The sequence below is a fragment of the Culex pipiens genome, chromosome 3 (assembly GCF_016801865.2).
Source record: "Culex pipiens pallens isolate TS chromosome 3, TS_CPP_V2, whole genome shotgun sequence".
Lineage (NCBI taxonomy): Eukaryota > Metazoa > Arthropoda > Insecta > Diptera > Culicidae > Culex > Culex pipiens.
The window spans coordinates 111171527-111185092 of NC_068939.1; the positions used below are offsets into that span (position 1 = coordinate 111171527).

At 37.5% G+C, this 13566-nt stretch overlaps 2 protein-coding genes across 3 annotated transcripts in view; one reads left to right on the forward strand and one right to left on the reverse strand.

Annotated features, from left to right (window-relative positions):
• The window catches only part of LOC120426303 (uncharacterized), a 35861-nt gene extending 33060 nt beyond the window's left edge, over positions 1-2801 (reverse strand). For both annotated transcript variants that reach the window (XM_039591052.2, XM_039591051.2), the window contains exon 1: positions 2513-2801. The gene's annotated coding sequence lies outside the window, so the exon portion shown is untranslated. The remainder of the gene's footprint in view (positions 1-2512) is intronic.
• LOC120426302 (kinesin-like protein KIF3A) overlaps positions 1-13566 on the forward strand; it is a 57459-nt gene that overhangs the window by 42623 nt on the left and 1270 nt on the right. Inside the window, exon 3 of the mRNA XM_039591050.1 lies at positions 12386-13524. Within this exon, the coding sequence (XP_039446984.1) occupies positions 12386-13524 (1139 nt within the window). The remainder of the gene's footprint in view (positions 1-12385; positions 13525-13566) is intronic.

A 13566-nucleotide genomic window follows, 5' to 3' on the forward strand; every position in this document is an offset into this window, starting at 1 on the left:
TGGTATAAGTTAGTTAAACACAGTTTAAACTCTGTGAGTGGGTGAATACTGGAGCATGGCGATTTCTGGGTGCTCTACCATATCCACCCCAGATAATGATCAAAGTAAAAAATATTAGGCAAAATCTCTAAAACTATTATGTTTTGTTACAAATATCCGGATAGTACGGATTGTGCGGATAATTAAAAAGCAAAACAACGTGCTCGGATATCGTCGAACAATGGGGTTGAAATGTCGAAGCCAGTTTGACAACTGGTTATAACGTTTGAGTGCTTTTTAATTCGAATTCGTTTCAGTTAGCGAACATTTGCTCTGTATATGTATTTTTGAATTTCTAAATTTATGTGTTTCAGAACCGGTTCCGGAGTGGCCAAGTCAATCTAAATTTTAAGAATGTTCTTCCAAAATATTTTTTTTCTGAGATGTTCTTCTAAAATAAAGAATTTCAATACCGTAAAACGGGGTGACTTAGATAGCCGGGGTGACTTTGATAGGTTTGCGATTTTTCCGCAAAATGAAGAGTACAATTAAAATACGTAAGGAATGGTTTAGAAACATACTGACCGTGGTAAAGAAGTGTTCAAAGTACCCCAAGAAGAACTTTTCATAAAATTTTGACAAATTTAAAAAGTTAGTTAACTATAGTTAAGAAAATGTTGATGAAAGTCATTATTTTAAACTTCTCAAAGTGTTATGATTTTCTCAATGAACATGATTTTTAATCGGAAAACGGAATGCATTTTCGGATTCTTTGGACAAGTTTCCACTAGGAGAAGGTTAAAAAAGTTTGTAAATAATAAATAATATGTGTTTTTGAAACACAATTGAAAAAAATCTCCAAATATAAAGGCAATTTCAGTTGAACAAATTTCATGTAAAATGTGAAAACTTGTGATTCGTGCTTTGAATTCAGTATAAAATGCAATATAAATCTATAATTTTATAAACAAAACAAGTTTTAACAAATTTCAGGCAAAATTCCGACTTTTTAACAACTTTACCTAAAATTTATATGTAAATGCTAAATGCTAAAAAGTTCATACACTTAGTTAACTAAATACAAACATTGATTTTTTTCTTAAAAACTATATCAGCTTCTTTAGTGATGGTACATTTAGCGTACAAATAAAGTTCGAACATCTTAAATATGATTTTAACAAGAAAAACTATGACTATCAAAGTCACCCCGGAATTAAAACTAAGAATTTTTAACGTAACTATTTTTCTAAACATTATTGAAAAAACTTTTTTTCCGAAATAGTGCATGGACCTTGTGTAGTCTACCCCAGTACATGCTTTAAAAATAATAATCTTGAGAAAAACCTTACCTGTTGGAAAATATTCCAAAAACAAATTGAAATCCTATCAAAGTCACCCCGTTTTACGGTACCAATTTTGACAGGTTTTGCTCTGATCAGATACTGGTCATATCAGTGGTTCCCTGGGGGACATTCAGAACCGGTTCCAAAGTGGCCAGTGGCTATTCAATTATTTAGGTTGTCCATGTCTGAGATGTCCTTCCAAAATGAAAAAAAAAAATTCCAATAATGACAGGTTTTGCTCTGATCAGATATTGGCCTCTTCGGTGGTTCCCCGGGGGACATTCAGTATCGGTTCTGGAGTGGCCAGTGGCCACCAAATTATTTCGGAGAACCATTTTTGGAACTAGAGCACAACAAATACTGCATTTAACATCAAAAGATATTATGTTTGCATCGAAATTGCTTCTTTCAGTCGCGTTGCTTGGAGTCGCTTCTAGTCGCGTCCACTCTGGGGCAAAAATCCAGTCGCGCGTTGTCGCTTGGTCTGTCAAATTAGTCGCGTCGCTTGTAGCATCGCTTGTAGCGTCCACTCTGTAGGCACCCTAACTTGTAAAAACAGTTATTCAAGACGTTTGAGAAAATTCGATTGATAAAACTTAAAAAATAAAGGACTATGCGTCTCCTCCACATGTTTGATCATACTGAATCTTTTTTTTTTTTTAATTTCTGTATTTAAATGTTTCATCTTCTTTGTGCGACTAATGTGGACTTCAATTTGAGATATCTGGTGTCCTCGGTGTAAATATGTTATCATAATCATTTGGTATTGTTTGTAGCAAAGTAAAATATTTCTTCATTTGTATAAATGCTAGATAATCACGTTCTCTTCGTAGACATTCCTTCACCCCACGATTGCTCGAAATTCCACTGTTATTATCAAATACACGCGTGAGTGTAGCCAAGTGACGTTTAGTACGATGATTTTTTTAGTCACTTTAGCAGGCATTTTCCCCATTCACCTGTCTTAGTTTTTTTTTTGTTTCAATCAGAACACAACATCGATATTCTCCACCGTTGATTGTGGCAGTGACTTTGCCCTACAAAACAACCTGCTCTTCTTCTTCTTATTCTTCTTTGCCGCCATAGTCATCGAAGTCGATTGAGGAGACACACCCTAATCGACTATGCTACTCGATTTCTTCTGCTGTTTTATGCTGGTAGTGCTACTCCTCAAACTATCCAATGCTAACCTGCTGAGGGGGGCTATCAAATGCGAAGGTGGTTCGTCGTCGTCGTAAAGTCCAACAAAGACTTGTGCCCGTGACCTGCTGTTGTTGTTGCTACTGCTGCCTGGCTGTGTTGTTTGTTGTGGTTCAGTAGCACGCGATTTTATGCTACAGCCTATGTTGAACCGCGCGGGAATCGTGACCTGTGTACACGCGACCGTCGTGAACCGACCGAATTTTGTTTTTGTTTTCTGGAAGAGACGAACCAAAAGAGAGAGAAAAAGACCAAATGCGACCGATGTCGGAGAACGCGCTCAAAGTACTGAACGCGACGTGCTCGTCGGTCGCTGGGGTTGGTTGTCTCTGGCGAGGAACGTTGTTCATGCCATCCACGTGTGGGACGCGGCAAGGGAGTCGTCTTCTGCACACTCCCCATAGTGAACACTTTGTTGTTCAGTGGATGAATCGCGCGCGTGAACCCTTTCCAGTGCTGGAACTGGAAATGTTGGCTGAGGGAGTTCATTTGAAATGTAGTGAAGATCGTAAAAGATCGTGCTGCTCCTGTAGGCTTACCTTTGACCTTCTATATTGTCTTAATTTTTTGGTGATCTCGAGCTTCCAGTTTGGTTGTTAATTTCTGTCTTGATTGTATTTGTTTGTTATTACACATAAGTTTGTTTTTTATTATGTTTTATGTTATTATGTCTGTACCAAGATTTTGAAAGCTCTAAATTCCTATGTTACATACACCAAATTTTTTCAAAAAAATTGGCTTATACGCCTGAGATGTTGACATGAATCGCAAAAAAAGGGTTAACAGTCTAAAAAATTTACTAAATGAAATAGTAGTTTATGCAACAAGTTGCAAAAAGAGGATTTTTTCAGCACGAGTCGTACATTTATCCAACGAGGTTCACCGAGTTGGATAAATACGACGAGTGCTGAAAAAATCAAGTTTTGCAACGAGTTCCATACAACATTTTTTGCAATTCCGAAAAACACCCATTGAGTGAAATTTTAAGTCGAATTTTCATGTATTTTGTCAATTAATCGTTTAAATCAAAAAAATGTTGAAAAGTGATACTTTTCGAAACAAGTGCTGAAAAGTTCAACTTTTCAGCACCCATTTCAGTGCTGAAAAGTAGAACTTTTCAGCATTTATTTTGAAAAGTGTTGCTATTCGATTCTGTTATTTTTGGTACAGAAAAGTAGGCTATTTCGTCGTTCAAGAATGACAGGAAAAGTAAGTAGTTTCACGACGGAATTGCAAAAAAGTGATTTTCCCCATGGGTTCCCCATTTTCTGCCAACTCGCACGAAATCGAAAAAAGTTGCCATAACTACTTTTCGATTTGCGTGATACTTTGAACAATTTTGGGTAATTTTGGTCCCTGATGACTTGACAGAAGTCCATTTTTCGATATCTCGTGACGGTGAGGCGGTACGACCCCTTTCGTCTTGAACATTCGAAAAAAGACTTGTTTTTCAATAATTTGTAGCCTGAAATGGTGATGATATAAAAATGTTGTGTCAAAGGGACTTTTATGTAAAATATGATCGTCTGATTTTACATACCGCATACCGTAAAATGGGATGACTTTGATAGGTTTGAGATTTTTCCGCTAAATGAAGAGTACAAATTAAATACGTACGGAATGGTTTGGAATCATGCTGACCGTGGTAGAGAAGTGTTCAAAGTACCTTAAGAAAACTTTTCATACAATTTTGAAAAGTTTAAAAAACTTTTCATACAATTTTGAAAAGTTTAAAAAGTTAGTTAACTATAATTAAGAAAATGTTGATAAAAAGCATTATTTTTATATTCTCAAAGTGTAATGATTTTCTCAACGATCAAAATTTAGAATCGAAAACGGAATGCCGATTCTTTAGACAATTTTCCACTAGGAGAAGGTAAAAGATGTTTGTAAATAATAAATAATAGGTGTTTTGAAACATAGTTTTAAAAAATCTCCAGGCACTGTCAGTTGAACAAATTTAATTTAAAATGTGAAAACTTTTGATTCGTGCTTCATATTAAGTTGAAAATGCAATATTAATCGATAATTTTATTTAAAAAAATTAGTTTAATGAATTTCAAGCAAAATTCTGACTTTTCAACTATTTTACCTAAAATGTATATGTATTTTGTTAATAATCTAATCTAATCTAATCTAATCTAACCCTAGCGCAGCCAGTCTTTCGAGGGCACCCTGGAAAATGCCTTAGGTTGATTAACGCCTAGCATCCTCTTGTCATTATTAACAATTGCAGTGCCCAATGCAATAAATTGCTTTGAAACATCACAAACGTTAAAGCGGCCAGGCCAACTGCGTAAAGTTTACCGCAAAGATGATTCTTTGAATTGGATTGAGTTTGAACACGAATGTTCAAACAACAACACATTTCTGAATCGACAGGGGAGGAAGAAACGTGGGGATCCCCCGCTCACGTTCCTGTTTGTTTAGGCAATTTAGACAAATCCCGTGTGCATGACGAAGCCCGATTTTGAAATTTAGCTTTTTTAAAAAAAAACAAAAATCAAAAACTGGCGATTTTTTATATGAAAAACAAAAAAATATTTTTATTTTTTTTTCAAACAAACTTTTTGAAAATCGGCCTTCGTCATGCACACAGGACCGGTTTAACGAGACTTCACCAACATTTTGAGCCGATTTGGTCAAAGCAATGTGGAGATATCGTGGCACCCGTTTTTTGAAACTGCTAACTTAAAATGGCTATATCTCGGCAATAATACAACCAAATATTTTCAAATTTATTTTGATAATAGTTGAAAATATATATTTTAATGCCCTTAAAATAGATTTAAAAAAAGTTTAAGTGTGTGCCCAAACCAACCTCTTACATTTTTGTCGATTTACATGTATGTAACCCCTTAACTATATATAAACATTGATTTTTTCCTTGCAAACTATATTAGCAACCTTATTGATGGTACATTTTACGTAAAAAAAAGTTGAAACACCTTAAATCTGATTTTAACAAGAAAAACTATGACTATCAAGTCACCCCGAAATTCAAACTAAGAATTTTTAACGTAACTTTTTGTTTGAAACACTATTGAAAAAACTTTTTTTTTATAAAATCGTGCATGGATCTTGTGTGGCCTACCCCAATACATGTTTTAAAAATAATAATCTTAAGAAAAACCTTACCAGTTGAAAAATATTCCCAAAATAAATTAAAATCCTATCAATGTCACCCCCGTTTACGGTACTCAAAATTCCGAAAAAACGTATTTTTCTTCGAAAAAAGAACAAAAAGAAAAAAGAACAGAGTATTAAAACCTCTGTCATTTTTCGTTACTGGGTTACAGAGACTAAAATGACGTCCTAGGACAGAGTTTCACACAAATCGAAGAGGGGTTGGGGCAACTTTTTCCGATTTTGTATGAGTTGGCAAAGAATGACCCCTAAAATTTATTGCTTAAGCTTTTAGTCTTGTATATTTTCATTACTTAATGTTGTATTTTATTAATTCTCCGCGTTAATTTGAATTATAATTTAAAGGCGTTACAAAATAACTGTTTACAGTCCAGACTCGATTGTCCGAACGCCTTTAAAAAAATTTAATCCGGATAATCGAAACACAACAAGAAAATCGTTGTTTATTTTTTTTATTGTCGACCTTTAGTATGACTTCGATAAAGTGATTTAGAATTTGTAAATTCAAGATTGCGGCCAAAATGGCGGTGATGAAATATTGAAAAAAAGCATTTTCTTATTTGATAGGCTATCAACTCTTAAAATTTGACTGAAATGAGGCCACAGAACTTTGATTTTAAATGTACTGTCATTGGGAATGGGGGTGAGATTGGGTCATACAAATTGCAACATTTTTGTAAGACTCAATCTCACCTCCAGACTTGTCACTCCTGAAATAAAAAAAAACTCGAAAATACATTTTTTTTTCATGATTCGATTATACTTACTTTACTTTTACTGCTCGTACAACCTCCGGGTCATGAGCTGTCGATTATATAAAGTCTTATACAAACCTTCGTATAATAAGTAACTTAAATAGCCAAACCCATTTTTAAGCTTAAATTGCGCATTTTTTTAAAGCTTTCATTTTTGGATATTTTGAGATTAGATCTTTTGAGCTTTTACAAAAGATATCAAATTCATGTGGCATTGTATCATCGATAGAGCAAAGCTCTCAGTTGCAACAACGAATCTTCCTGTTCGTGAGAATAACCTTGATGTGTCGATAGTGATATCGGAAATTATAAACATCTGTTCAGACTCTCCGATTCACGTTAAATCGATCCCAAATTGCTCACAACTAACTAGAGGCCCCCCATATTTGAACAGAGAGTGCCACACCAGAATGAACCCCTTTTCCCCCACACCACATACGAAACCGATACACATCCAATCAAATTTCTTTTCATTATGGATTGTTGCTTCCCACATATGTGCTCCATTCAATATTTACTACCGATATAGGTTTAGGATGGGTGTTGTCCGGCGTTGGCGGCGAGTGTGGTGCAGAAGTGCATTGCCACACGCAACTTTGCTAAAATAGGTCAGTGACAGCGTGATGACCACTGACTGGGTGAGTGAAGTTGATGTCTGTCCAGCCAGTCAGTTGGTCATAGACATGTCGCTTATTCTAAAACAAACACAACATTCCGTTCCTATGTGGGTGACAAAATCATGAATGAGCTTGAACGCATTGCACCACCTAAGAGTTAGCAGAGATCTGAGCGTAGAACTTAGTTAAGATCCAGCCTCAAATTGAATTGATCTCCGAGGTCAGCGACGATCGTCAAAACGGTTTTTTTTTCGTTTGTTGCTACGTTTAAAAACAGGATGGGCGTTAATTAATTTAATTATCATACCGTTCTTGGAACTGTTACGACTACTTTTCCAGAGCACATGGCTAGTAAACCATTAATTGAAGTTATTTGCACCCGTGTTTTTTTTTGGGAACCATTTCTCAACATTCGAATAACTCGTAGTACCAACTTGAACAGATGTGACCTGTCGTAAACAAAATTAGACAAATTTGTTTTTTGGTGGACATTATTTTTGAGAATTTAAAACATGATTCACTCTGTGTTGAGAAAAATCGTTCAAACCACAATACGAAGATATTTTTAAAAATTATTCACGAAATTAGTATTGCAAATTGGTATAATAAATCGTTCTAGCTAAAAAAAACAAACAATAATATCCCCATAATTTCATTGGAATAACATGAACAGTCTAGACTCGATTATCCAAAGGCCTCGGAAGAATTTCACTTCGGTTAATCGAATCACGAACTTCAGATAATTGAAACTTCGGATAAAGCCGGTGCAAATATTTTTCAAAGTTTATGTCAAACCCCCCCCCCCCCCCCCTTCTTCAAAATTGGTCCAAAAATCAGGGGGCAAACAATTTTGACAAAGAACTTTGTCCTAAGGGATCTATTCTGGTGAGGTGTCAATCCAGAAAAACGAAAAATGTCGCGCGTTACGAAAATGTTGCATGCTTGGTACTGGGGAAGGGGTCTGCAACGCAACAAGGCACTGTTGCGTGGAGTTTTCCACACAGTTGCAACAAAAAACGAATGATGAGGTTTGGGATAACCGGCGCAAAGAGGCGGGGCATCCGTCAACATTTCGAGCCAATATAAACCCCGCTCGATCAGCCCAGGGAAATCATTCTACGTTGGACGCCGAGGAGTAAACAACAACTTGTACCTGGAAGCAGATGGCCTGGAGGCCCAGAAGCAGTTGGCCGAAAAGCAGCTGGCCTGGAGCAAGGTGCAGCCCAAGCGGAGGCAGGCCAGCCGGAATATTCTGGCCACAAGACCCGGAGTGGCCAGAACCCTCAGGGGTGTTCCGATGGAAGGCCATACGAGACTGGACAATATGGGTATCAAACTTCTTGGATTTTTATACTGGTGATGAAAATGGCCATTTTGACAGTTTGGCCACAACCTGGAGTGGCCGGTGCCCTCAGGCAGGTTGTCCCGGGTGGACATTTAACGAACTAAACGATTTTGGGCAATATGGGTATCAATTTTCATGGTTTTTGATATTGGTAATGAAAATGGCAATTTAGAAAAAATTGGCCAAAAGCTGCAGTGGCCGGTGCCCTAAAGGAAAGTTTTCCCGGGGAGACATCTATTGAACCAACGAATTTTGGCAATATGGGTATCACAACTCATGGTTTTCAGTACTGGCCATTTCGAAAAAGGTGGCAACAGTTTGGAGAGGCCGCTACCTCACGATTGTTTCGAATGGGGGACAAACATCGAATCATAGAGATATCATGGTTTTTTATACGGAGCATAAAGAGAAATGGAGCGAAAATATAAATCCATTAATGTTTTGATTTTATCTGACGCATAATTCAACAAAATGGTTTAATTTTAAAAGCTTTTCTGCTAAGTTCTTTGTCATACTGGTCATGTGTAACATAACCACCTGCACCTTTTTTTTTAAACTTGAAAATTTCAATAGAAATAGAAGTCTCATCAACTGAAAACAATCTAAAATGCCCTATTCTGCATTGATATTTAGTATGATTGGGCTCGTTTGAAAACATTTTAAACTTTTATGGAATTCCAATGTACATCACCGCAAAATTGTTTAACTTTTAATTTTTTTTTGCCTCCCCCCACCCCCCTCGACTTTGATCAGATTCGAGGGACATAAACTTCAAAAAATATCTGCAACGGCATAGAAGTAGTTTAAAGTTTCGATAATTTTAATATATGAAAACACTCATATTTAAAGTTATTTGTTAAAAACTTTGATGTTTTTACATGGATGTCATTTTTTCATCGTTTTAACATATTTTTGTTATGAATCAATCGATTTGAACAACTTTTAACCCTCTACTGCCCAAAAATTTTTTTTCGAAATTTTTTATTTTTCCCGTGTTCAGGAGGTAATTTTGAGCAACTTTTGTTCTACGAAAAACTTTACTTCTCTTGTTTTATGTTTTTCTTGTTTCATTTTTAAGGATTTTAATTTGCATTTATCTTGTTTAGTTTATGTTTGTTTTTGGTAGTATTTGGCCTACTCTACCACCTCCTATCATTACATTTTGCCTATCTAATTTTTTCATGTTTTTACAGTAACTTTTTCAATTTTTTGCATGTTTTTCACATTTTCTGCTATAAAATGGAACCATTATCATTTAAATTGTAAATAAATGCGTAGAGGCATAGTCTGGGGCACTAGAAAAATTACTGCATACTTCATTTTACTTAAAATATAGGAAATGTTAGTAAAAAACACAGCCAAAGTTGACCCCTAAAAAAATTACATTTTTAAAAACATTGGCAAAGTCACATAAAACAAGTCAAACTTCCAACCCTAAAATTTTCCAAAATTTTAAAAGTTCTTCTTTCCAATGCTTTTTGAAGATCAAAAATTGGTTGAAAAATGGATTTTTGGCGATTTTTTAAATCGAAGCCCGTCTAGAGGCGGGGTTGGGTTGTAGAGGGTTAATTTTCATCATATAAATTCGTATGGGAAATTTGCAAGCCAAGGGTGCATGATACTGATGATACTCGTCGGTTGACAGGAGCCCAACTACATCCGTAGTGCTGTTTGGACAAAACAGCATGGCTCTGGTTCCTTGCAAGTGTCCTATTTTCTTACCTCCACGTTGGCTTGGTTAGTCATCATGATGACAAGGTATAACCTAGCTGGCGGCCTGTGGAAACGACTCGTAAACCTTTGACCAGCGAGGGTCAGAGCTGAGACGGCTAGAAGAAAGGGGCGCGTCAATGTGGGAAAGGGAAGTAATTTGTGATTGTAGACGGTATTGTTTTGATTCGCAGTATGTTGAGTCAACTGCTGTGGATGTACCATGTACCTGAGCATCGCAGAACGGGGTTTCTCTTCTTTCCATTTTAGCTAACAGCTATCTTCTGTTTATTTTGGTTCACTGATTTTCTAAAACGGCTTCTGTTAACTATCATCCATTTGATTTCGATTTTACTTATTTGATTCTCTTATTTCTCAACGCTTTTCCACTCTATTTTACCAATTGATGCTGCTGTAACAAACTGTCTGCTTTCCCTTAATTTGGCAGTGATGTCAATTTTGTTTATCATGTGCCTTTTCTTTATTTATCTATTTAAATAATTTCTCATCTTCCCTGTAAATTGCCCTCAATACAATCTAAGCTTGCTTGTTACCTCTATTTATTAACTATTGTTTATTTCTTTATATACTTCATAAATTACTATCTTTCTTTTACTTTTGATTCTTTACATAGTATATTTGCTTCACTGTCCATTGTTTTGAAACTTCACCTTTTTCTTAAGCAAGTGAGGTTCGAGCCCTTATTCAATTTATGGAATGATTAAAGGATTAACACAAATATTACTAATGTACTTTTGAAAAACTTTTCTAAAATGCTTAGGACCAAAAATAGTAACAGAACACCGCGACAAAAGAAATAGCAACAGATAAACACGACTCAACAGGAGAAAACAATACACAGTAAAAACACAACTAGTTTTTGAAGTCAAACTAAAAATATAACAGTTTTTGCTTTAATGAAAGTTGATAGGCACACTTTAAATGGTTAGGCGCTTATACTTACATCAAACCCTACGTAATGTACCACCCCCGGCCGAGTTAAAATGCGTAACCGGAAAAGAAGGTGTGCATGCCTGGCACGAACACTCAAAGCGTGTTCTAGCGTGTTGCTCGTACTGACTCAGAGCAAGGGTGAGATGTAGGTGTAAGGGCAGTGCGTGTTCGTCGGGAACCTGGTGCATAAGATCGGTCAAGGCCCGTTCTTACACTGAAAATTGCGAATTGCGAATAAATTTGTATGGGAAATTTAAGTGCGCACACTTGCCCCGTACACCTTCTCATTTTTGATATGGTCGTAGTACAATTTAGAGAAACAATTCAGTGAATATCTTTACACGATTTTACTAGTAATTACCTCAGCTATTAAGCTGCATAATAGTTTTTTTTTTTATTTGGTTGATCTTAGGTATTGTCAACCTTGTATTTGAAACATGAAATTTACTATCAAAATATCGAAAAAATAATTTTTGCCCTCAAAAATAACATGCTTAATTTTTTTTCAATTTCTTTTTCACGGGCAATTAGCATACCCATAGACACATTCACCAGCCAAATATTGGAAATTTTCATTGCAATTAAGGCCAGAAAAGGCTAGTGCGCACTCTTGCCCCGGTTTACTCTATGGAAATCGTTGCAAAACTTGATTTTTTCAGCACTCGTCGTATTTATCCAACTCGGAAAATCTCGTTGGATAAATGTACGACTCGTGCTGAAAAATCTTCTTTTTGCAACTTGTTGCATAAAATACTATTAGAACAGTGGCAGTCACATAAAACAAGTCAGATCACTAACATTTTCTAAAATTTTAGGAGTTCTTCTTTTCAGTGCTTTTTAACACTTAAACTCCCAAGCTCGAGAAACATGGGGAATTTCCATACAAATTCCCATTTTTTCTCGATGTCATTTCCATACAAATTCCCATTTTTTCTCGAGCTTGGGAGTTTAGGTGTAAAAGATCACAAATTTATTTTTGGAAAAATTTTAGATCGAAGCCCGCCTAGACGCGAGGTTGGGTTGTAGAGGGTTAAAAGTCTGGACCCCATGTTAAGAACTCACCACAGTAGCCAAAATGAAAAGTTGTCAAGAAACGAAATAGAGAGCGAGCGATTTCTTGTCCATGGGACTAGGTTTCGCCACCACTGCTGTCCATTTGATATTTTTGTCTTGACCGGTTCTTTAACCGAGTCGTACTCTACACAAACTGGGATTCCAATGATTAATATGTATTTAATTAGGCAAACTTTTTTTAAAATTTTGTTTCAAATTGTGTTGTATTCGTCAACTAAACCAATACTTCAACTAAACCATATCTTCTTCCTCTTCCTTCAGATTGACCTGTACGTCGACACCGCCCGGCCCATCGTCGACAAGGTGCTCGAGGGCTACAACGGCACGATCCTGGCGTACGGCCAAACCGGCACCGGCAAAACGTACACCATGTCGGGCAACCCGGACTCGCCCCAAACCAAGGGCATTATCCCGAACACGTTCGCGCACATCTTCGGCCACATTGCTCGCGGCAAGGAAAATCAAAAGTTTTTGGTGCGCGTCAGTTATATGGAGATTTACAACGAGGAGGTGCGCGACTTGCTTGGGAAGGAGTTCAACAAGAGTCTGGAGGTGAAGGAACGGGCCGACATTGGGGTGTTTGTGAAGGATTTGAGCGGTTATGTGGTGCACAACGCGGACGATTTGGATAATATTATGAAGTTGGGGAATAAGAATAGGGTTGTTGGGGCTACCAAGATGAACTCTGAGTCGTCGCGTTCGCATGCGATTTTTTCGATTACGATTGAGTCCAGCGAGACTGATGAAACTGGTAAGCAAAATGTCCGCATGGGTAAGCTGCAGCTGGTCGATTTGGCCGGTTCGGAGCGGCAGAGCAAGACTCAGTCATCCGGGTTGAGATTGAAGGAGGCGACCAAGATTAATTTGTCGCTGTCGGTGCTGGGAAATGTGATTAGCGCGTTGGTTGACGGGAAATCGACCCACATTCCGTACCGTAACTCAAAGCTGACCCGGCTGCTGCAGGACTCGCTCGGAGGAAACAGCAAAACCGTAATGTGCGCCAGCGTCAGCCCGGCTGATTCGAACTACGTGGAGACGATTTCCACGCTGCGTTACGCTTGTCGCGCCAAGAGCATTCAGAATCTGGCCCACATCAACGACGAGCCGAAGGACGCTCTGCTGCGACACTTCCAGGAGGAAATCAAGGAACTCAAGCGACAGCTGGAGGAAGGCGTTTTCGCGAATGGGCTCGGAACCGACGAGGACGATGAGGAAGAAGACGAGTTGGATGAGGTGGAGGAAATTGAGGACGATGACGAGGAGCAGGAGAAGGAAAAGTCCGAACGGAAGGAGAAGCATCGTCGGGAGAAGGCCAAGGAGAAGAAGGAAAAGGCCGACGCGGAGAAGGAGCTCATGGAGAAGAAGGCGATGGAGAACGAGCAGGAGATCAGCCGGGCAAAGTGAGTAGAGCTAGCCATTAGTAAATTATATTTATAATTCTT